The sequence below is a fragment of the Haemorhous mexicanus genome, chromosome 2, assembly GCF_027477595.1.
Source record: "Haemorhous mexicanus isolate bHaeMex1 chromosome 2, bHaeMex1.pri, whole genome shotgun sequence".
Classification (NCBI taxonomy): Eukaryota; Metazoa; Chordata; class Aves; order Passeriformes; family Fringillidae; genus Haemorhous; species Haemorhous mexicanus.
Window position 1 is genome coordinate 91,707,320 of NC_082342.1, and position 25,237 is coordinate 91,732,556.

The 25,237-nt window shown below is 41.4% G+C and overlaps 1 protein-coding gene across 1 annotated transcript in view; it reads right to left on the reverse strand.

The window, feature by feature from the left end:
* The window catches only part of AFF3 (ALF transcription elongation factor 3), a 277,772-nt gene that overhangs the window by 87,227 nt on the left and 165,308 nt on the right, over nt 1-25,237 (reverse strand). Inside the window, exon 8 of the mRNA XM_059840318.1 lies at nt 8,257-8,308. Coding sequence (XP_059696301.1) covers nt 8,257-8,308 — 52 coding nt within the window. The remainder of the gene's footprint in view (nt 1-8,256; nt 8,309-25,237) is intronic.

Consider the following 25,237-nt stretch of genomic DNA (forward strand, 5'->3'; position numbering starts at 1 on the left):
TCAGGGGTATTGTATTAAGTAGTTAATACTTGTAAAGTGATTTGGATCTCCAAATTGCTGTATAATCAGCATGGGTATTAACCATACAGAGAATTTTATAAATCTGTAAATGCTGAGTCTTCTGTCCTGCATCCGCTCAGATTTTTCCTGCAATCTGGTCCCAAAAACCATGCAAGGTTTCAACACAGATGAGCTAACTTTAATCTTTTTCAGTGGAGACGAGCAGAAGAAAAAACTTTGTTATTTTACATTAATAAAATGGTTAATTTCCAATGCCAGCATTAGGAAGGTCTCAGTCATTGCAAACAAAGAGGCAGTCACCTTGGAAAACCCTTTCTGTTTCAACAGAAGTAGTCTCCTTATCCAGGAAAAAGTAACTTGGTTGAAGTGCTGCTTGCACTTAGGCTATTGCAGACAAGAATTGTCAGTGTTGGGCCATGGGCTTTAAAAGATTTATTGGGAAGTCTGAAAGCTCAGAAATTAAAGTAGATTTTTTTTTTGAGAAGTCCAAATATGTGAAAATAGGGGAAAGACAAGCCTAAGTTCCCCAAATAGTGGTAACACTTCCCAGGGATGTGCTATGTCAATCAACTGTGATGCATTTGCTACTACCCAAGTATCTGCTTGGATTGTGCAAGGAAATAAAAAAGAAGACGGGGTAACATCCTAGGCTGATTGAAACCAGTGGTTAAACTCTCACTGACTTCAGAGGAGGCAGTTTTCATCCTAGGCACAGGAGAATTTGTAGCAATGGTTCCTCAGTCTCTTTTTCTTAAGTGGTAGTTTTGATGGATTGGCTTCTGAATCTTTTTACTTACTTCTCATCATGTTCTAATATAGCTTCTACTCCCTTTATAATGTCTTTGTCCCCACAATTTGTTTTCTTCATTAATTTTTTCCCCTTAATCCCTTTCCCCTTTTGTGTTCATTCTGTTTTCTGACATGCACTCAGCTGCCTCTCTCTATTTCTGTTGTCTCCCACCTCTGTGCACCACACCTTCACACAGCTCCTCATGCTGATGGTGATGCTGGCATCACCCCTCCCTGAGCTCAATGGCCAAGGGGAGAGAAGTGAGCTTGACCTTCTGCCTTGCAGGGAGCAAGAGGCAGCTCCTAGGGAGGCTGTGAGACTGTGTTTGTGTGCATGCCTGAGTGTGTGCACACGTGTGAGAGAGACTCAGCCTTTAATAGCTGTGATGGTACAAACAGCACTGATTATCTGTGACTGCTGCTTGTTTAACCCTTCTCTTGCAGGCATGCTGGAATGCATTTGCCTGAAGGCAAACAGAGCTTGGTGGCCAGGCTTGAGCAGGACCAAGACTCAGGCACAGTGTCAGGCTGCAGCAAGGGCTCTCTGCAGCAGGAGGAAAAGTGCACAGCCTGGAAGGCTTATGAGAGACAGGGACAAGCAAAATCCAGCCTGGAAATGTTGGATCTAATCCTTCTTTATGCCTCAAGTTAGCCAACACTGCTGAATTGATTGCAGTAGGATACGTTCCCACGCCAGTCAAAACAGATGTTCATACAGTAATTCTACTTCACAAGGGGAAAAAGTTCTAAGAAAATATTTCAAGAAGATGGGGTTAAGAGTGTTACGTCAGATACAGAAAGAAGTCTTGGAAAAAAGTGACATGAGTGGAAAAGGGCAGGCTTTGGAGATTTACCAAGCTAAAACTTAGCTTAGTCACAGCATCCACATGAAGAAACAAAGAAGATGCCCTTACACTTTAATTTCCTGTCTGTTTTGGAGTTTTGCTACTAAGAAGCACACAGATCAAAGTGTCATGTTCAAATGTCCCCAAATTTTGTGCAGGTCTAAGATCTAGCAGGTCTCTAACTTTTTTCACTGTCATTTATAGTTGTGGCATTCAAATTTAGAGCTTGATCCTGCTTGCCAGCCATAGAATCTGATTTTGTAAGATAGGCAGTGATGTGAGCCAAGTTGGCAGGACAAGACTGAGCTCTTATTTTGTTTCATCTGACAGTTTCAGTGAGGCAATCTCGGTCTTCTTGTCATGCCTTGTGGAAGTGCAAATTTAGATGTCACGGAGATTTTAAAATCAGAGCTGGCAAACCACAAAAAACCTTGGCTCAGCTGGCTTAAATCTTACTCTGGATTCTAGTTAAGTTGGATACCAAAAGAATTGCTTCTCTAATACACAGGAAATAATGGACTTACCCAAGTTAAGTAAGGCTGTTACAGTGCCTATTCCTCCAGTCTAAAAACACACTCACATTATAGTGACAGGGGGCTGAACAGAGCATTTGGATTAAGTAAGAAAACCACCTGAGGTTCCAGCCATTCCTTTACCCAAAACCTAATTTTTTCGACTTTTGCTTATCTCTGATTTGTGTGGTTTTGGTTGCAGTCAGACTCATGTGTAGCCCGACTTCATGAAATAAGTTTTCTGTGCTCAGTGGAGTGAAAAACTTCTCATCAGAAAGATATTTTCCTCCAAGTTTGTCAAGGCTTTTTTTTTTTTTTTTTTTTGAGAAATTCATTTGCAGAAATGATGCAGGCTGTGTGCTTTTTCTCTAAGCCTGAGTGTTCTCATCTCCTTTGTCACTCATTTTCCTTTCTGACCAAGGATCAGGTATTGCCTGATGAAGAGGTGAATAAAAGGGAATACAACACTAAAATGACATAATGTGGTTAAAATATTTGGACGTGGCATATGTGAACACAATTAGCACTGTCTAAAAATGGTTCTAATAATGAACAGGGCTATGCAGTGTTGGGTTGCAATTTGCCCAATAAAACTCTTCTCTCTTGATATTCCTGCCTTGTTGCTCTGCTCAGTTGATCTTTGACTTTGGAAAGTGCTCTCCTAACAGGTTTTACAGAAAGAAAGCTTTGCTCCTTTATCAATTTGTTTCACAATTCATTACAGACAGCTTCAAATTAGCTGAAATATTACATTTCACATGCAGAAGTACTGTTTATAATGACTCTACTAAGAATCATTCCTTCAGGGAGAAGGTAGATGTGTGACTGTTCATTTCAGGATGATTTTCCTCTTTTTGTTGATTGTCACTCCATATCCAGAAGTGAAAGGGCAAAGTCACACATCAATTGCCATTGAGCACATGGATGGACTTCTGTCCTGTTACAGTGTTGTGACAGATCTGGCTTGTCCTTAATGCCTGTGCTGCAGACAGTCCTACCAGAAGGATGCATTTCCAGCAATGAACCCTGGTAACCCTCAACGCATACATGATGGAAACAAAACGTAGGCATGTGTATTCCCATGGGTGCTATAAGTGTAACTCAAAGCAGCATCAGTTTTTATGGCTTGACCATGACCAGGGTGATGCTGAAGCATGGACAAGTCCCCCAGGGCTGGCAGCCCACCTCAGCTGTCCCTGGGCTGCCGTGGGTGGGAAGCAACCCCAAGATGCCCAGGAGGGCTCCAGGCTGGGTGGGCTTCCAGCACCCTATGGGGCTCCAGTGGCAAGCCAGATCAGGCTGATAAGACTTATTTTACTGTGCTAAAGCTGTACTTTAAAACTTTCTGAGGCTGCTCTTCCACTGAGGTCTCCCATGAAATGACAAGGCTTTCTGTTTGTCTTGGCTTGCCTGCAGAGGGGCTGGTTTCACTTACACCACGCACACCCTGCAGGACCAGTCTGTCCTTGTCCTCTCTTGAGGAAGGTGGCCACTTGCAGGCAAATGCTGCCTGATCTCTTCCTTCAGTGCAGGACACATGAGCAAAATGAAGGAACTTGAGAGGATTGATTGCTGCCTCCCTGTGCACTCTGCGAGGGGGGCATCTAAACCCCTGTGGTTACCTGCCGCCACAGGAGAGCAGTCATACTATTTTTTCTTTGAAAAGAAAAATCTTGTGTCTTCCCTTTCGAGATCAGCTGGGGCTAGAGTGCAGAGCCATGTCCCTGGGAGTGTGTTCTGATTGCTTCTTCAACTTCTGTTTATACAATTTTACAAAATTTTGGCAGGAATCAAGAGCACATACCAGGGTGTTGGCTTTTATGAATCTCGTGGGATGTGAAAGTCAAGCTGACTCGATGAACTTTGGTTACATATTCCAGACAAGCACAATGACTCTATTTATTCAGACTTGGCAGCCAGAATGCAGATTGACTCTGTGGGTAATAAATTTTCACAGCCACAAAACTTCAGCGGCAACCAACCTGATCCTGTGCAAAAAAAATGCATATGAGGAAGCAGACTTGGGTTGCAAAAATATGCTAGATTATTATTCCATGTATGCGTACCAGTCAGTTCATTTATTTGGCTATTGATTGACACGAATTGCACAAATGATGCCAGGGATCTTTCTCCCCTTAAAGGAATTATTTTCTATTACAAAATGTTCATGTTGTAAAAGGACAAGTGGCGGGGGGGGAAAGAGAGTTGTTCACATTACAATTGACAATCTTCTTTTAATATTTCACCCAAGACTGATTTAAGTTATCCGGTGACCTCTACGGAGAAGAGCAGGGTATTATAATGGGGACTGTTTCATGTGCTATGCCACACTTCAAAGAGCCAAAAGGCAATAACCACTACAATTCTGCAGTCTGAACAATCTTAAGTACAATTTTGACATCTTCATGCTACAAAGCTTCAGATGCTTTCTGGGAGAGATGATGATGAAATTATTACTCTATGTGTTATAAATCAGAATGAATTGGCTCTTTAACTTGCAGATTTATGTTAACTACCTTGGTATCTGCTAATTGCATGCTCTTCAGATATTGATTGAGGATTAAAAAGTATATTTTCTTCAATCTGTGTGGTGTAAAATATGCCAACAGGAAATTTTCTCTCTGCATATTAGATCCTATGATCACTGCCTGTAAAATTGAAACGATCAGTTTAAATGGATAAACTATGCTCATTAAAGAGGAAAAATACATTTATGTAATTAAAATTACGAGACTAATATGTGTGGATAATATAATTACTGTGGGTGCACATGTACTCAGCTCAAACCCAGCCTCTTTGGCTTCTCCTGGGTCTGTGAATCTCAATACCTTAATTGCTGGTGTTGAGGGAAGGGCTGGGAATGCTTTGCCCACTGCAGTCTCAAAGCTTTTAATCATGCCCCTGTCTTGCATTTGGCCTCCCTCATCCATGGCTCACATTCCTTGGTTTGGTCACAGCACTCCAAACACCAGCCCTGGGAGCACAGCAGCACCTGTCCCCCTTTGCACCACTTCAGAAACTTCCCATTTGCTGCTTGGCAATTTCAGACTTCAATGCAAAATCTCTTCCAAAGTTTTCAAAGTTTTTCCCCTGAACTTCCCCATTTAGAAATCAGCAAAATTAAAAGCTTCCTAGCTTATGTACAGCTCACCTTCAGCTCTTTGAGAAACTGGACTTCTTGAATGAGTCTGCTCAACAGTTAATTTATTACATGAGGAATATATGGGAATCTCTCTTGTTCTGTTCCTATCCATTAATCTCTGATTTTTTTTTTCTTCCCTGTTTCTGAGCTCAGGAGATATGAGATTAAAGAGCCTCTGAGTTAGGAAATAAAAGGAAACGTGTTCTGCCGACATTTAAACACAGGTCTATCTGAGCAGTTATTGGAAGAGAGAGTCTGTGTTACTCTTTTTTGTGTCTATTTCCAGCAAGGTGGATGGAAAGGCAGTGTTTTGTTTTTTCAGCAGGTATATTTATTTAGGATTGTTCATTAAGCAAACCTGCAGGTCTCAGCTAAGGTTCTACAAAGTATTTCATACGGCAGGAGCTGGCCTGTGCCTCTGGGAGATTTCTGTCTGTAGAGCCAAGTTAGGAAAAAAATTGTGACTAGGAAAGGGTACCAAATAAATAAGCAATTTCCAAAGGCTGTTCATGCCAGGGCCTGTGATGCTTAGAAGTGAGTCATGGGATCTCAGCCCTGCTCTTTGCCACGTGGGTGGTGAGCTCTGTCTTGGCTCTGCAGAGCTCACTGGAGCACCGAGGTGAAAGACCCAGCCCGTATCAGCTGCATCTTGGAGCCCTGGTGACAAAGCAGAGCCCTGGCACAGCACATGAACACACAGAAGATGTTAATAATTACAAGTCATAGTGCTAGACCAGAGGTCCATGTGTGCCTGCCCCATCGGCAGGACTTTACCACAATCCCTTCTCTGCCTAAACCTACTCATGTTCTTTATGCACAATAAACACTTTCACATGTCCTTTTCTGCTTGCCATGAAGCAAACCAGAATTTTTTCTCTCTGGCTGTCCCAGCCTGTTTCACTTTGACATCCATTACTCAGGATCCTGTCTCCCTGCCTGAAGGACATCTCTCCTGGCCAGCAGCTCGTGCCTCCCCTATCACCCAGCCCCTGGCTGCAACATCATGGCATCATGGTCTGCTTTTGTTACTCTTCAGACATCCCTTCTATCCCTCACTTTACTTTGTCCTATGCTGTCTGTGAGCTGTATTTTAAACTATCTAGACAAGCAGGAAGAGTAATTAAATGTGAAGTGTTTCAGGATGAAATATGTTAAACAAAAAGAAATTGAATAAATATGTAAATAATAGAATCTATGTGCTGAATCTTAACACCAAGAAGCTCTGCTCAGAATAGATGAAACAATGGTTTAGTATAAATATTAAAAAGTTTTGATTTACCTGTTGTGTGGAATATATTGTAAAATAGAAACATCTAATAACAAGAGTTAAAGAAAATCATGCCCATCCTATGAACCTAGAATTATTTGTCTAAGTTTCTGAATTTCAGAAGTCTAGATATCCATCCAGCATACCCATCTAGGAACTCCACTTACCCATGACTGAAATAATCATATTTGAAGCTCACATGGTTTTGCCCCAGCCAGCAACATTACCATGCAGCTACTTGCTCATTCCCCCTGCCCCAGTGGGATGGGGAGGAGAGGCAGGGGAAATAAGTTTGTGAGTTGATATAAGAACAGTTTAACAATTGAAATAAAAGTATTCTAAGAATTATAATTGCAATGTAAAGGGAGACCACAAAAAGAGAGAAATAAATTCCAAAGAAGGACAAGTGATGCAAAATACAATTGCTGACTGATGCCCAGCCCATTCCCAAGCAGTGATTGGTGCCTCCCAGCGAACTCCCCCCAGTTTATGTACTGGAAATGATGTTCTGTGGAAGGGAAATCCTTTTGGCCAGTTTGGGGCAGCTCTCCTAGCCATGGGCCCCTTCCAGCTTTTGATCCACCTGCTCTCTGGCGGAGCAGGAGACACTGAAAAGTCCTTGACTCAGGGTAAGCTCAGCAACAACTGAGACATCAGGGACTTACCAATGCTGTTCTCACACTGAATCAAACCACAGCACTCTGCCAGCTAGTAAGAAGAAGATTAACTCTATCCCAGCCAAAATCAGGACAGAAAACCACATTATATCTGTGAGATGCAACCAGGAGCAGTACTGCCCTCGTACTCTGGTGAAGGCATGGGTTGTACATTTTAGGGAAAGAAGGAAGGGAAGGGGATCTTGGCCTCTCATTCCCAACCAAATCATCCATGCCAGGATACTGAGAAAAACAGAGCATAGCACTGCTTGGCAACGAGGCACTCAGCTGGCCATGGGAAAGTCAAGCTCCAGCCCTATTCTACTGAATCCTTAATTATTTAGACAAAACACAACAATATTTTAAGGAAAAATTGGGAGAGACCTCCTACAGCCAACAAAACCCAGCTCCCCTGACACATGGAAAACACTGGATGGTGTATCTGCTGCCAGTCAGGTAGTTTAGGGTGTTTAAAACACAGTTGCTGTAATCACCGTGTTACAGAGTGAATCAAATGCACAGCCAAGGTTTTTTCTCAGTTTTCTTTAGCTTTCTTAGCAGGCATGAGCCACGCAGAGTCAGGACCAAAAATGCTCAGAGTTGAGGCCAGGGCTGGGGGGACGCCGGAGGCAGGTAAGAGATAAGCAGCCCAGCAGCCAGTCCCCAGGGCCAGCTCATGATTGCAAAGTTGGCCTGAACCCTTAATCCAGAATTCCTGTTTCTCCCCTCCTTGGCCACTCTTTAAAACAAAACAAATTCAAATCAGAAGGAAGCTGATACAAAAACCTTCTGGGTCGCATCAAGGTAATAAATCAAGAGCACTGCAGCCTGTTCCCTACCAATCCAGCAGTTAGCACATGCAGGCTGGCTCTGAGCAGCAACATCTGTTACTCCAGTTACAGTACTGCCATGTATTTTGATAACCTTTCTGTATGTTTAGAAAAAGCATTAGCAAAATATTTGCAGTAGCTCAGTCTCGACGTGAAACATGCTTCAAGTGACACGTTACTTGTCTGGTTCTTACCTGGTCATTCTCCTCTTCGTCACTGCTTAACTTGAGGTCATCTTCTAGCATTCTGGAGAGCAAGCAGAATAAATTATAACTTATCAAAATGCTTTAAATTGGTTATTTTCTCAGAGCTACTGTAAATATTTAATAATGTAAATAGAAAGAAAATATATTTTATCCCAGGAACTTTGTAGCTGTGACACTGTATCTTATCCAGCTGCTATCAACTAACTTTTTAATTAATTTCCTACTATTGCTGCCTAAAAGAAAATGTTTGTTAGAGTAGTAAAGGATTTTGCAAAGATTCTTGTTATTACAATCACTGACAAACAACTTTTTATGCTAAAAAGAATATTTTTGATGCTAACAGGTAAGTAGTCTCCCTGAGAGGAAATTTTTTGTCCATTTGGCTTTGAGCTTACAAAACAGAAGTAGATGTTTATACTGGCAATTCTGAAGCACAAAATAAGGCTCAGTGATGTTTCCCAAAGGCCACTTCTACTTTATTGCATGTTTGCTGTAAAATTGACATTGACTGAAACAATTAAAACTAAAATATATTTTCTTAGTGCACAAGAGTATCCACAGGATTTCACTGTCATGTAAATATAGAAAATAATGCATCTTTTCTAATGAGGGTTTCATCCCGCCTTCCCATATCCTTTCCCCCACTTGATTAAAGCGGCTCACAAAGAAGAGGAATCTGGTTTTATCTACATTTTTTTACAAATCTGGTTTTATCTACATTTTTTTATCTACACTCATACAATCTAAGATTAAGTAACCAGCAGCTAAAGGAGTTGAAGACCTGCAAAGGTTTCCCCCAGTGCTTGAAAAGTCTTAGAGAATAGGACCTATTTTTAAAAAGTGCCTCAGTAATAACAGTAATAATTCAGAAAGTTGCTAATTTTTCTTGCACTCTGGGAAAAAAGAATCCGTAATTTCATCTCAGCTCCAGAAGAAAGCTTGGTGAGCAATTCAAACACATCCTGTGCCGTGGGTGGTCCCTGGAGTGTAAGTATTGCAAGAAGACATATGTAGTAATTTCAAACCACCTCCTTGTACTTGTGCCTAGATCTTCCAAGAGCGTGCCTGCAAAGCATGACTCTTCCATGGGCTCCATGGTGTGCTGTGTCTGAGCAGAGCACAGAGCCCCAGCACGCTCTCCTCAGCTCCTCGTGTGCGCACAGTCCCTGCCTGCTGCTGCTGTCACAGCTGCTTCCCCATCTGCCCACGGCACCTTTCAGGGAACGGAGGTGGATGAGAACAGGGATGGGGATCTGAGCAGAAATTCTTGCTAGTTCATCTCTTAAAGATTCTCCTCTTGCTTTTCCCCCCACATTTCCTTCTACTTGTGCCAACGTTTCTCCTCTGTAAAATCAACGTATCAAACTCAGCAAAATCTCTTGGCAGTGCAGACACCTCGAATATACAGAACATTCATTGAGTTGGAGGGACTTGACAATCTCCCAGCAGGTCTGGCCTATGTTTTATCTCAAAGTATGTCCATTGTCAGGAAAAAGCTCTCTCTGCCATCTCCCAAATCAGCAAACCTCTGATGGCCGTATCAGTGCAGGCACTGACCCAGCTAACAAGCCCTTTTGAGAAGTGGGCAAACAGGACAGGTATGATGACACAGGATACAGCTCCTAGGAGATAAACCACGTCAGAGAGGCAAAAAAACTTCCTTTAAACACCACAAGATCCATACTGGCCTTGGATCCCATCACTTACAGGGATCCAAACAATCTTATAATTGCTCATTCTTTTAGTTGGATCTGTTTAGGCCATCCCTCAGAAAGCAGCGCATGAAAATAGAAAGCTCAGCTCTGGGATTTGGCACCTATGTGACAAAATCTGCACTGATAGTGATTTAACCAGAAAGCGGTATGCTTGTGTGAAAAGGAGAACTCCCAGGGTGTCACTTCCTGCTCTTTCTTGAGTGCATGAATTTCTGCTAGTGATGTGGTTGTTAAGTACATTTACTTTAGGTTTAGCAGTTTAGTTTGTCTCATAAATGGAAACTGAAAAATCAAAAGCATATAATGAAAAGTTCTAGATACCTCTGTGTATTTATCAGTGTCCTGGAATTTTGTATTAACATATAAAAAAGTGTTTTGTGAGCTTGTCCTTAGAAGCAGCTAGGATATTTAGAAGCCTTTGGGCTGTGTGGCTGTGTGAGACAAGGACTACAATCCAGTACCATCCACACAAAAGGAATAACAAACAGCAGCACTGATCCTTCAAACCCTCCTTGCTTGTACATCTTAGACCACCTTTATTTTTCCCTGTCTGTTTTTCATTTCAGAAGTGCTGCTTTCCAAGAAAAGCACTGCCTGCCTGGGGCTCATGGCCCCTTTTGGAACTACTATCAGACTACAAACATGCTCCTAACACTGGGGCTAGGAAAAAAAACCCAGGTCATCATAAAGTGCTTGCTTGCTTGCTTTTTTTCCCCCCTAGAGAGGGATCTGGCTGATACATGAATGTATCAGGTTGCCAGTGTACAGGTCTTCCTTGTAAAGCAGGAGCTGTGCAGGTATAACCTCTGGGCCTGAAAGTCTTCACTGGCTCTCAGAGAGCTTTCACTCTCAGGTGAGGCTCTCAGCCCTCATCCACAAGGCCACAGCCAGAGCAGGACACACTGCCACCTGGTCTGGGCAGAGAGGCTCCTTGGGCACCAGGGCAAGGTGCTGAGGTCCTTGGGCTGAGGAGGGGATGTTTATGTTACAGCGATTCCATTTTACACTAAGTGTCTTAAGTAAGGTATATCAATTTTAAGTATGGATGTTTTTGAGGAATGTTTCTCCTTAATAGCTCATTTCCATCATGAAAACAATGGTGGTTGAAAGAAAAATTCCACAACTGGACCACTTGAAGACCCCACTTGAAAAGAGTGAGAACAGAAGAGAAGTAAAATACTCTAAGCTCACAAGAGGTGTTACATTAAATTGTAATTTATCTCAAAAGCACTTTGACACAAATTTAGCACAGAATGAGCTTTGGTACACCCTGTTAGCAGAGCACTTCAGACCATGTTTAAAACCACCCTTGTTTGGGATGGGATTTCTTTACATAGTCTGGCAAACTTAGTGTAAGGATGGAGAGACAAGCACAGACAAGCTCATGTGCAAACACTGCCTTTACACTTCTTTCAGAACATGCAAAATTCAGGCCAGTAAGTGACATCATGTATGGGCTTTCAGATTTTTTAAAATGAACCTGGCTTTGATGTATTTGGGCACTGGTAAAGAGGCAAGTAAATACAACCTTGTAAAGAAAAGCCAGAAAAATGAAGTGGCACTCAAAGCAGCTCTGAAAAACACACAGCACCACTTAGGGCTTCTGCACTTGAAAAGGGCACATATGGTCAGGAAGTCACTTTGCAGAACTTAATTATACATTTTAGTGAAATCTCTGTGAGGTTGTGGAGGCAGTGAGGGGTGGGCTCAGGCAGGAGTGCTCACTGCTCTCTAATGAATGCATTTGTTCCTTTCTCTACAAAGAATGCAACAGGTAGAGACACAGTGAGAGGAAAGGAGGATGGGTTTGGGATATTGGGAAATGCCTCAGCAAGCCAGCTGGTTTCATTCTCCAGGAACAAGGGGCTGCAGCCTGGGGTGATGGGCCATTCAGTTACAGGGGAAAAGGAGGGGCTCTGCAGGCTTACTTACGCGAAGAGGAAAATCCAAAGTGGTCTGGAGGGCATTGATGTACAGCATCTGCCAAGGTCAACGTGGCTGTGTCCAAATCTCCTACAGCTCTTTAGAAACCCTGACCTGTTTTAATCTGAGGGTTACTCACTGCATTGGTTCAGAAAGACACTGGGGCTGGGGTAGCCTTGGTGCTGCACTGCAGAGAGACTCGTGTGACTCTTGCTCATCCCAACATGCCAAAGGGCCAGGGGTTGCTCCTGATCAAAATTACAGGGGATTTGGGATGGGAAGTCATCACAGGCTGCCAGGGAACCACCTTGCTCAAATGGAATAGTTGAGATTTGCAACTCTGCTGCTTTGCTTGTCTGCCTTTTTACCTGGTTTGTCACTGCAGGAAAGCTAAGTCCCCAGCAAGTGTTATCTTCAGCCCAGCCAGAGTGCAGGGAGCAGCAGGAAGACATCTAGTTTCCCCTCTGGGAATTAACATCCAATTAACAACAAGTTTCAAGTGTGAGGGTAGAGTCAGGCCTTATGTCAAAGATTTCTGACAGAGCCGGACAATTCTCCTTCTGAGAAGAAGGAGCTGCTGGGGAAGGAGATATCAAGGCAGAACTGTCTGGGGGAGGCCGTCCTCAAGAGCCAGCCAAGAATCTGTGGTCACTTTTGATGTGTGGAGCCACTCTGAGGTGCTTCCAGCATAGCCCTACTTAGAAGGATATCTATTTTCTTCTATAGTGAAGACATGCCTGAATCCTGGAATTATCCTTCACACCTGCTGGTGCACGTTAAAGAAGCAGCAGGCACCACACCTTGTATTTCACTTTAACCTCTGATAAATTTCACCTTCTTTGGCCTAATGTCTTTTTTCCTTCCCCCTGCAAATTACTTATTGAGCCATAAAACTCTCAAAAAATTCCTCTGGGTTTTTTTTTTTTTTTTGTTTTGTTTTTTGTTTTTTTTTTTTGGTGATTAGAGAAAGGTTCCCTTTTGCCATCTCAAGAGAGGTTATACAAATGAGGGACAAAACTCTCTGTTCCTCTGGTGGTCTAAGCTACTCTACAAGATATGGCCTTTACCTTTCCTCATGATAATGTTGATCATTATAATGACCAGAAAAAAATTGGGAAGGGAAGGGAAAAATATTGATAGTAATTAAATCATTTGCATTAATGCTTTAGGAGAGAACTTGCCAATGGTTTGTGAGCACAGGGCACAAATACTTGTATATTGCACTTGTAATTTAAATAAACTCAGAAGCTGCTGTCTTTGCAATCTGTAAAAGATCTCCTGAATGTGTTAATCTGATCAAGTGTATTGTTCCAGTTTAATTCTAGGCAGCATCTCAGTCAGAATACTGTGTGTATTATGGACTTCTATGGTTTCTTCTCATTATGGGAGGAAAGGAACTTCAGTAGTGGAAAAATACTTTGATTTTAGCTGAGGAGGAACCCCACTAAGCAAAGACTTGCAATGAAATACCAAAATCAAATAACTAAGTGCTCATTTGAGTTCAGGCTACCACAATGTTTTATTCTGAATGCTTTTGGAAAATTATCTTATTTTCAATGTACCTTACTGGCATTTTATTTTCTTTCCCATAAATGCATACTGACCTTTCAAGAACTGGGCATTAGTTTTGATATTACCAGAAACCCATAAAGAAAATAGATATTATTCTAAGTAGCAGTATGCTAGAAGACTTTCAGACTGCCCCAGATGTTTAAAGTCACAACTGATGCACTGATATAGGAGAAGAAAAGTATTCCTTCACATTATAAAAAAAGCAAGACAAAACCTTTCCAGGGGCACAGCACAATGTAAGACCTTTAACTCTTGTCCCCAGCAAGATGAGAGAGAATGCCAGGTGGGAATCTGATGTTCCTACCCAGACTGTGCCCTTATGTTACTGGGATTGCTTCAGCTATGAGTGCTCACATACATAACATAAGCTCCAATACGACAAATGTACCTTTAGGTTCTGGCTGTCTTCCACTGCTTTCTAAAAGAGAAATGCTAGGAAAAATGTGCCTGGTAAGAAGTACAGAGAATTCATAAGAAACAGATGAACATGTTTCCTTTCTTAAAAAAAAAAAAAAAAGAAAAGAAAAAAAGAAAGAAAAAAAGGAAAACAAATGTTGTTGCTATAACCTTGGTTACTTGCACATAACAGATGGGCAGTTATATTTGCTACTTACCTACAGCCAAAACAGGTTTTTCAAATAGCTTTGTTTACTAATCCTAAATATAGGAGTTGCTGCTTTTATACAGTAGTAATTTTTAATTAATTAGATTCTGATTGCTGAAATTATTTTTCACTCTAGTGCTACAACTGATGCAAATGTTTCACTTTGGAAAAGCTCATGCATTTATATTATCTGAAAAGTGTAGTATTTATTTTTGTTTTATACAAAATAAAGTCAAAAGCTCATGGATTAAGGTAAGCAACAAGATCAAGAGGATATTTTATAAGTGCTGTAACAGAGCTTTCAGCAGGATTGTAAGACCTCTGCAAGCACTGCTTGCAGCATCTAAAATTCACTCTGAATATATGATGTTTAAGTTGTAAAAATCCCTTAACAAACCGTTTGTGCAAGTTCTGCTACACAGAAACATGCAGGAAAACATGGTTATATAGAATACCATCAAATCTAATTAAAAACAGAGGGAGAAAGCCAGTAAAATCAGGCTGGTGAAATATTAATGTACTTAATGCTGGAATGAAGCCTATATATCAATGTGAGATTTAATTCCAGAGCGTAGAATTTAAATGCCTGAAAAACGGACTCAGTCTATAGAAATAGAATTAGCAATTCCAATAAAAAATAGATACTCTGAAGGAAAAGTTTTCTGTCCTTGGCTTGAATCCATCTAGGCTGGTCAGCACTGCTCTTCAAAACCATTTAGACCAGCTAAATATTCTGCTAAATTCCCATTACACTGATGGTCTCATTAGAAATGCAAGGCAGTCCTCTCCAAGGGATACAGCCATCACTCTCCTAGGAGCAGAAGCTGAAATAAGGTTTCTTCTGCAGCAGCTGCCCCTGTGAGCAACTGTGTTTGCCCTGGTGATGCTTTTCCTCTATAAAGAAAGGGACAACAAGCGCAATTGAATCATACCCTGAATTTTTTAAGTCCTTGGCAGGGTGGTGAGAAAGTGCCCCACAGACCACAGCACTTCCTGAGAATGATGTTTGGGCAGAAGAACCTCCTGAAAAATGAGAGAGATTGAGGAAAGCAAGGAAACAAACCCCTGTGAGGCCGCTCCCTGAACAAGAAAGCCACCAAAAAATGCACAAATACTCAGAAGAAGGGCAGAGTGATGAGTGACATATCAGCAGCTCACACCTAAGTAGTCCAATCAGTCTGAGGGCTTGCCAAAGTTTCACGGCTAATCATGCTCCGTGTGCCAGGAAGAAACACGTTTGAGGAATAAGAGTTTTGAAAGTGCTGCTTGCAATTTTCTGATCTATTTCTTACCTCCCTGCCCCTGCACCCCCCAAAGCTTCTCTAGGTGTGATTAGCAGCTATTTACTAACGCTCTCCCTCTGATTTCCGAGCCATTGCTGATGCTGCCACCTAAAAAAATATTCATTTCAAATGTGAAATGAAGTAAGAGTGCATGAACTGCAGCACTGCCTCTGTGTCAGCCATTGTGGCAGAAATCTTGGGGAATTTAATGTGTCTGAGACAGAGCTGCCACTGCCAAGTCTCCGAGCTGAATGCGCAGCATCTGATTTAGTACTCACTGATTATTTCCTTACAAATGATCTCTTACTGCCTAATCCCCAGCAGTACAAGCATCTGTCCTTATCCTGGAGTCATCATGAGGGTGAGGTTTACCCCACATTTCAAGGTACATCATGAATAACCCTCAGATTTTGCTGGCCAGTTGTGTTCCAGCCAGTGCCTGTACGGTGATATGGAAGATCTGAGGCATACACATACTTCTCTCTGGGGTAGCTGATTTTAAATAACTTATTGTCTCTAGACACTGTTCAGCTTCCTGTCTGTCTAATAGGCAAACCTGCTTTTTCTCATGTAAAAAAAAATATTTATTGACTCTAACATTATTACAGCTTTAATACTTCCAGCTAATGAGGGGCTATTGCTAGAATTTCTTTATTATTGTTGTTTTTCATGTACCTTAAGAAACCCCATATTCTCATTGTCCTTGAGCTTTCATCTACTATCAGCCACTCCTTTTATCCATATTCAGTATTTTACATTTTCTTTTTTGGACTGTAATGTGTCATGTATATTTATTCATACTACATATATTTTGAATTTCATGTCTATTGCACAAATTGTTTTTTCTTTCTAATTCCTACTTTTACTTGACCACTGATGCTGAACTAGTTTTTTGTTGGTTTTTGCCTTGATTGTGGAAATGCAGCCTTTTGCTATCCTAACAAACTCTGCTTTAAAAATTTCAAGCTGCCTTGTTTCTAGGCTTTTCTATCCCACCAATTTATGGTCAACAATTTCTTATGCTTTGGGACACCCACCTTTCCTTACTGGGACTGTCCTTTATTTTTCTAGCTTGGACATAATGAAATCATGATCTGGTTCACCATGTGCTTCCCATCCACTGACCAATTTGTCTTCAAAGGAAGGGTGAAAATGTCTGGTAAAAAGTCATCAGTGTTAGAAAAGTGCCACAAAAACCATCTACAACCTTTACTCCACTTTCAAAGCTGTCTGTGTGGACCTCTGCTGATACCTTCCAAACTAAGACCTCTGCAATCCACCTGATTAATCTGCCTTTCCTCTACAGATTGATGCCAATGAAGCACCTTCATCCCCTCTTGTAACTGGAGTTGATATTCAGCTGATATTTTGTCTCTGGGATAAAGAAGAAGTTTGTTGGATATCCTGAGCTGGAGTTTTCCACGTCAAGAAAGGCTAGAGGAGGAAAGGAACAATTCCCAAAGGCACATGGCTGACTGGCTGATACAGAGAGGCTATTGCAGGATATATGAATGGCACAGGAACATATGGGAACTATACCTCCTCCATTCCCTCTGCAGCTCCAGCCAGTAGAAGCACATCTGTGAAAGACACACCAGGACCCCTGAAGTTTTCAGCATTTCCTTTCAAATGCTTTGCCCAGCCATTTCCTGGAAAGTCACTAAATGTATTTTACTCAGTCCCGTCTGCAATACTTATAGCTTCATTTAGTTTTAATATAGTTATAAATGGGCTGTAGCGGCCTGCTTTTTTTAATAACTAAGTAAATGAAACCCTGTCTGTAATAATAAATGAACCATCCATCTGGGAGGCCTCCAGTAAAAATTTCAACAGGTATTTATTGCTCCTTTATGTAAACAGTACTCTGGACAATACAAGTGATTATACTCTCTGTCAGCCTTGTCAGGAAGGAGACAGTAGAGTTTTGGATGAAGTTCCATAACATGCACACTGAATTTAGCAGTTTATTTGACTAGATGGAGAAAAAAATGATTAAAACGAGAAAATAAACAGACAAGAATCCAGTTGGCTACTGTGAAAGGAAGCATACCATTTTATTTAAAGATACAGACTGTGAGGATAATCTATAGAAAATTGACAGGTCTGTAGTGCTACAGACTTCTCACAACTCCAGATGCTACACAGACAGCTCCCTAAACAACCCCACCCCCTCAAAATGGAAGGAGTTTCACTGTAAAACCAACACTTGACAGAGACTTTAAAATATATTGCGCCCTTATAGGCTCACATAGTATGGAAGAGCAGTGCCTTGGGAGAATCTCCAGCTGGAGTTGAAACTCATGCTATCCATCCCTGAGGGTCATCCCTTTCATTTATGGACACTGTTCACACTCTGGAAAGGGCAAAAGCATGACACTTTTCAAGTAATGAAATTTTAATTTAAAGAAATCTCGTTGTGGAAATCATCTTCGTACCACTGTTATATTCTGGCTCCTAATTACACACCATTACATCCACTATTGTTGGAATAATACAATGTCAGAATAAATTGTCAAATAACTAATTCTAATAACTAATTTCACTGTGTGGCAAGGGAGGGTGGGAGGGAAAGAAAGAAACAAGAGGCAGAAAGACCTGAAAGCTCACACATGGCCAAGGTGATGTGCTATCACTCGATGCTGAGGAGTGAGCCCTAGGGAGTTCTGTGCATTAAACATGCAGGGACCATTGTGACTTTTGTTAAAATTTCCAACCCTCAAATTTTTGTGGGAATGGGCCTAAACCTCTCCCATTAGCAGATTTCTCAGAGCCTTTAATTTTCAGCCAAGATAGGCACAGGGAAAAATGCATTATTTTTTTCCTACCAAGGCAGACTGTAAAAGGAAAGCAAAGCTCTCTGCACAACCCCAGGCACATTCTGCCCCATGGGGCAAAAGGATTGCTGCTCCTTAGGAGTCCTGCAGCCTGCATGCTCAGCTCAGAGACAGGGAATGCCCTGCTCCTGAAGCTCCATCCATGGCCAGGGTGTTTCCAACAGGGTTACCTAGCTTATCAAGCTTAATTTAGTAGGAGATGGTGCATTAGTGATAGTGCTCTCTTTACTCCTCTCTGCTTTAATATGTTGGGGAAGAGATAATCCCAACAAGGCAGACATCTCTGAACTGATAGCAGTCCCACCAACATACAGGAACTCTCAGGTTTGCTTGAGGATGGGCTGAAGGAGGAAGGGAGAGAGGAAGGGGCTGCTAAGGGAGCTCCAGGACTTGGAGCACAAGTTCTGCAGGGACAGGGAAGGTGGAGGCACCTGGGGCAAGTTCACGGCCATGAACTTTGCTGCTGGGGGAGGACAACACATGTGCAAGCTGCAGTGGTCAGCTAATTCCTTTGCTTCCCACGCAGCAGCAGTGAAGGGATGGGTGCTCATGAAGGGTCCCATCAATTCAAACTGCCCTGTGCAGCTCCACTGAGGAGGGGGTTTTCCCCTAGCTGCCCTGGGGTCTGATGTCACCAAGTGCTTCCAGCCTGCTTGTTTCACTTTGAGATAACCCCTTCTAGGATGCAAAATTGGCTATTGCTCTTTCTGAGAAATAATCTCCTTTGGACATAGCAACAGCAAAGATAGTCAGCTGAGGGCTGCTCCTTGGATGAGAAGAGTTTTATTCCCAGCATTCAGATGCACATGCTGTGCAGAAATATACCACCTGCACTCCAATATATATGTATTAAAAAAAAAAAGAAAAGAAAAGAAAAAGTCCTTTTTCTAAAAAACACTCTTTGGAAAAAAATTATGAATTTAGCTCTCAAACAGTAAACCACACTAAATCTCCTTTCTAATGTCTCTTTTTAAATATACACCAGGGAACAACTCTCATAACTCACTTGAAACACACTATCTTATGAGTTATGGGTCAGTCTTCTACGCTCAGAGTGTGTGTTGCACTTCCACACAACCTTATGAATTTTCCATCCCTCATCATTCATATCATGTCAGAATATCTATTACAAACCCTTGTTTGCAAGAAGGGCTTCTATTTTATCCTTTCCTTTTATCACTGCTCTTAAATTTTCTTCTGGACACCAGCTTGGCATGCTGGCAGTATCATGCTGGCAGTTTCTGAGAAAAAATCTGTCAAAAATCCTATGTCAGGATTGTAAAGAAACTGCAAAGAAATTAAACTGTAAAGAATGGAAAAGAAATAGCCTATTTTAACTAATAGGAATAGTGTATAAAAATGAATTAGACACAATTGTATTCTGATTGCCAACTTCTACCACCCAGCAGAAAACTACCACAACCATCACATAAAAAATATTCATTTGGAAGTCTAAATGATATCTGATAATGCTTTCTGCCATCATAAAACTTTGGAAATGTTGAATCATCTCAAGAAAAATGTCAACAATAATTTTTCACAAAGGCTCAAACATGGACAAGACTGACTAGAGTCTTGTGTGAGGGATTTAGAACTGAGGGGAATTTTCTAACACAGTTTAACCATCAGGAACAGTGTGAGGACCAGCCAAAATGCTTGGCAATTGCTAGATTTGAGAAATGCTTTTCCCTAAATAACTAAAGAAGCCTCAGTTCTGTATAAAGTTATAAATTTCAACATTTCTGAAATGTTGTGCTTTTTTTTCCTTCTTTCAAGAACATTACTTTGAAATATGCTTGTATCTAGCACTGTAACAAGGCTGCCCAAGCACTATCGGGGGTAAGGTAACCTAAATGAAATTATTGGCCCTGAGTGTAGTTCTTTTACATTTTGCTGAGAAAATTACCAAAACTATTTTTATTTTCAGTTACCCCATATAATTTTTATTGTATTAAACAAAGTATCAATTACCCCTGCTGATTCAGGAGCTAATTTAATTCCGTTTGCAAACTTCTAAACCTAAATTTGAGTTTTCATATGGGTCCACAGTACTTACTGGCTTCTTTCATTTTTTCCCTCTCATTGGCAGTTAATTGAAACTTTCAGTGAAATTTTTTTTTCTGTCATCAGTTGTCAGACTGACATTAATAAATGCAAATATCCTCAGCAGTGTTGTGAGCAAGTGTTGCAATGAACCAAGCACACAGGAGTTGGATTCTCAGATTGCTACATGACTGAAATGGAAGAATTTGTGTTGCTGGCTTTTTAGTTTTGTTTGTTTATTTTATAGAAACAGATAGGAATGAAGAATACTTGCTTAAATCTACTCTGTTACATAGCTGGTTGTTTGGTTTGTATGTTTGTAGTTTATGATTATCTGATACTGAGTTCCCAGGACAAGAATTCTGTGTAGGCCCAACAGGATCTACCTATGGCCTCCACCTTTGAAAAAATGGCTTTAAGTCCCACTTAACTTGCTATTACTTGATGTCAGCTTCAGTCCAATCAAAACAATCACTATTATTTCAGAAGTATTGTTGGGTGTGGAAATAAAATATGCAGAACTTAAAATAGTCAGAGCTGTGGATAATTATCTGTTTGATATTTAAATAAGATTAAACCCTACAGATAATCATACATGAATTTAGTAAAACTGCAAATAATTTGTGACCAAATATGGTGTCTATATTGTGCAATATATATTCAAAAAGTCATATATACAAGGAATGACACTTGACTTTTGAAGAATTCAATTTAGTAGTAACATTGTTAATGGTCAAAAGTAGATCTCCTGAACTAAATGTATTGGGTTACTTTTATCATCAGTGTCGCTCTAGTAAAACCAGTTTCATCAGCAATTAATTTAGCTCACTATATTACCTTCAAGGCAAATGATTTTTACTGATAAGAGAAAAAACTTCAGATGTATGTATTATATCAGGCACTTAAATATTTTTAGTGCTGATGACAGCAGAGATGGCTGATAAAAATAAGAAATAAAATAGACAAAATGCAGGAGACTGACAATAAAGAGCTTTGAAATATGTAAATTACTTTCCAGAAGTTCTACAAACCCTTAGATTATCTCCAGCAGAGTGTTTATGAGTCTAAAGAAATCATTGTGTATTTTTCAGTGTACTACAGAAAGGTTTTTCCTGTTCCAAAAAATGCAGCAACCAGCCCTCATTACATCTTTTTATAAATGTCTTGAAAGCTTCAAGTTTATTTGCAATTGAAAGGAGTTCCAAAGAAGAACAGGGAGTAAAAAAAGCAATTCTGTCAGAATTTTCTGATACTTTCTCACTCTTCCATCTAGCTGAACACACTTGCTCTCCTCATTACCAGGATCATTAACTAGTATGGAACAGGATCCATCCTATCAAGACCAATTTGCTACTGGGCTTCATCCTATTGCACTGTTTTCTAGGGAGACATCTCTGCATAGGTACATTTCCCAGCACCCTGAGAAATCAGAAGTGAGCAAACCCATGATAATTCTCATTCAATCAGAAAGAGGAAATAGAGGCAAAGAGATTCACTGCTTTTAAACAAAGTCACTGTTCAGCCAGACTCAGAAACTCCAGGTCCTGCTGGGGTAGGCACTGCCTCAGATGTGCCTGTGACCCAACATCTCACGCTGCTCACTCTCTACTTCATCTCTGAGCCTGCACTAGGAGGAAATTTTAAGTGAAAGAAAGTCAAAACCAAGGAGGGGAGGTGAAGAGGTGCTGAAACTGTATCTTCCTCCACAGAACAATCTCTCTTCCATCAGAGCACAGCAGAGCTACTGGAACAGAATATGTCAACACTCCAGAGCCCCTAATTCTCTGGCAAACAGGCATTCCTACCTGAGACAGAGCAAGCGGGTTTTGTGTAAAGAATGCATTTATTCATCTGCAGAATGTTGCAAATAAAAAATGAAATTGGACTGGACGATTTCAATTTCTTCCAGAAAAACCCATAACATTTGACCTATTTCAGTATTTTAAATCAAAATTTGATTATTTTAAGCTACATGTGAGAGATCATTCATTCCTTACAAGGATTTGTAATATTGCTTGTTTAGATTAGGATTAAATACTTTACCATGCTGGGACTGTTAACTCTTTACGTTCTTTACTGCTACACTCATCCAGTTATTAACTCCGGAAAGTCTTTGGTTTGGGCTGTAATTGCTTCTTCCAGTAGCTTTTTGTGAGATCTGAAACTGCACTTAGAAGTGGCCTTTAAATACTTGGTTTTCTGGTGGAGTTTTCCCCCATCCTTGTAATAGCTCTGACAATTGGCCTGCTAATTATTATCATGTGATATTAAAAATACATTTCAGCAGATGCATGAAGGAACAGCAGATAGGTGCCTTCTGCAGCCCTGCCTGGGACCACCGGGGCTGTGTGTGGGATGTCACTGCAGCTGCGGTGATGGTCCCTGACTGCCTGTCTGATGGGGACGGCTCTGCTGCCCGTGGTGCCTCAGGTTTTAGCTTTTCTGTTTTTCAGATTCTGTACTGCTTTAGTGTGTACTTCTGAGCTTCATATTAGGGCATAGTAAGCTCTCTTCACAGAGAAGGTAGACAAAAGAATTCCTTCTCTAGCTGGGGACCAAGGACGAATGATCCAAATCAGGCCCAAGAGCATAAACAACAGTGGACTGAAGAGAGGAAAACAAGAAGGATGGGACTTCATAAGCTAAAGCTATAATTGGACAATTAACTCCAATATGCTAATGGACCAGAACTTATAAAAGTGTGAGACCCCATGACCAGTTGTCCATTTTGTGACCATTTTGGGTTCATCTTGGGTGTAGCCCTGGCTGGGCTCTTGTGCTGCCCAAGGTGTATCTGTTGAGGCCTTCTAATAAATACCTGCCTAATTCTGTAACTCTGTCTAGTCTCTACTCTGGGTCAGCCTCCACAAGGCATCACCAGCATGGCTTTCTGTGGGGCCTGGCTCTGCCCCAGCCCAGCACTGCCACGGCAATGAGCCAGCAGGCAGGCAAGCACGACCAAAATTAGCCAAACACGGTGCCATACTTGGGGGTGTGCTTTGTCACAGCCAGAAGGGCTGGCTGACAATGAGCTTGGAAGGATGGCCATGCCCTCTGGGGTGCTCTGGGAATGAGGGGGAGTGGTGCCCATAACCTGCAGCACCTTCCCACGCACAGGTCTTGGGGCTACTTCTGATGCAGCTGAAACATCAGCTGAGACTCTGTCCCACAGCCCCAGCTCTGAGCCTGCAAAGGGTGAAATGGAGACACAGTAGGGACCCTTCTTCAGCTGCTTGTGACTCAGGGTCAGTCCCCAAGGAGTTCTGGGATGGCACTCAGGGCTGGGGTGAGGGACACTGTCACACATGCCCCAAGAAACCATACCAGAGGCTTTAAAATGTTGAAGACCTGGGCAAAAGCAGACAGAACTGAGTGTCTAGCTATTAAACAACAAACAAGGATTTTTGGGACTGAAACCCAGGTCACAGCCCCATTTTGGGGCTTCAGGCACAACATGAGCCTTTTGCATCTTTGCTCCGACACCACTCCCGAGGTGTGAGTGCCCTCTGACACCCAGGAGCAGGAAGAGGGCAGGGAGCAGGCGCTGGCACACCCTGCAGGGCATCACTCCTGGGCACCACCCCAGCCCTGAGCTGCTCTCCTCCTCTGAGGACACTGAGCTTCATCTGCTCTGCAAAGACCGAACCCAAGAAAGGAATAAGGAGGAAGGTATTAGTGAGAATTCACTTTGTGGCTTTAGCTGGGGCATCTTCAGTGCTCTTCAAAGATGGTGATGCTGCTGTATTACATTAACCTCTGGGCAGGTAATGAGTGGGAGCTGTATAATGTATGGTGAGCATTAAATCACCAACCTCAAAGAGATTTAGGGGAAAAAATAATAATACACACTGAAAAATAAATAGATGCAAACTAGGACATAGAAATATTTTCCAGAGAATGCTGATTAATGTTGCATCAAATCACAACAAAATAGCCCCCAAGGCTCATTTTCCTATTTGTAAAAGGGTAACAATGATTAGCTTTACCAATGTTTGTAGCAGGCTTTGAGAGGGGTTGTGTGTTCAAAAGAAATATTAATGACCTGAAGAGGTCATTAGTTTGGGGATATTCTCTTGGACTGGCACCAAATCCCCTCTGACTCTACCTAACAAATCATACAGCAAAAAGTGAACTTTCATCTGCACTAGCTTCAGGCATATTTTAAATTACTTAAATGAGTGTAATTGCAAAATAATTTTATTCCACTGTTTTATAGCAGTTTTCCTGTTCTGCCAAAGGCAAGACTGGCAAGCCTTGAAGGACAGGAGGCTGCTGAGAGGATCATATTTGGTCAGGACTTCTCAGTCCAAAGGACTCACCTCGTCTCAGCTAACATCCCATCACACAGGACCAGCACCCTGAGCCCCACCACCAGGCAGGGCACCCCTGTTTACACCACTGGCACTTGGTCTAAACACCTGATGAGGTGCTAACTATAGCTGGTCTGTGTGACTTGACTATAGTCCTAGAAGTAATTTCCTACACCTTATTACCACATAATAATGGCCTCTTAACAACCAGGCTAATCAAGAATTAATGAGGCACTAAAACACTTTTAGGAACAATGAAGGATTTAAAAATCTCTCTTATGTGTTTTATTTAAAAAGCAATTAATTTAATAGTTACTGCCCTTACTTTGGAGTCATATAAAAAGTCTTGGTACTTACCAAATGTATCAGTTGAAAGGTTTTATTCATTTATCAGTTATTTACTTATGTGAGGCTGCACATAACCTCAAGAGAGTAGAACCAGATTTGGGCCCTGTCTGCCTCCCTCTGTCTGCTCAAACACTCCCCTGCTCTCACATGGTGAAGTACAACACCAAAATCAGAACAAAGCCCAAATTCACACTACTGCCAAAAAGGGATTTTATTTCCTTATCTCTGGAAACTAGAGTGTCAGGGATTTTTTATTTTGTTTTCTTTTGTTGGTGGGGTTTTGGGGGTTTTTTTGGATTTGGTTTTGTTGGGGTTTGTTTTGGTTTTTTTTTTTGGT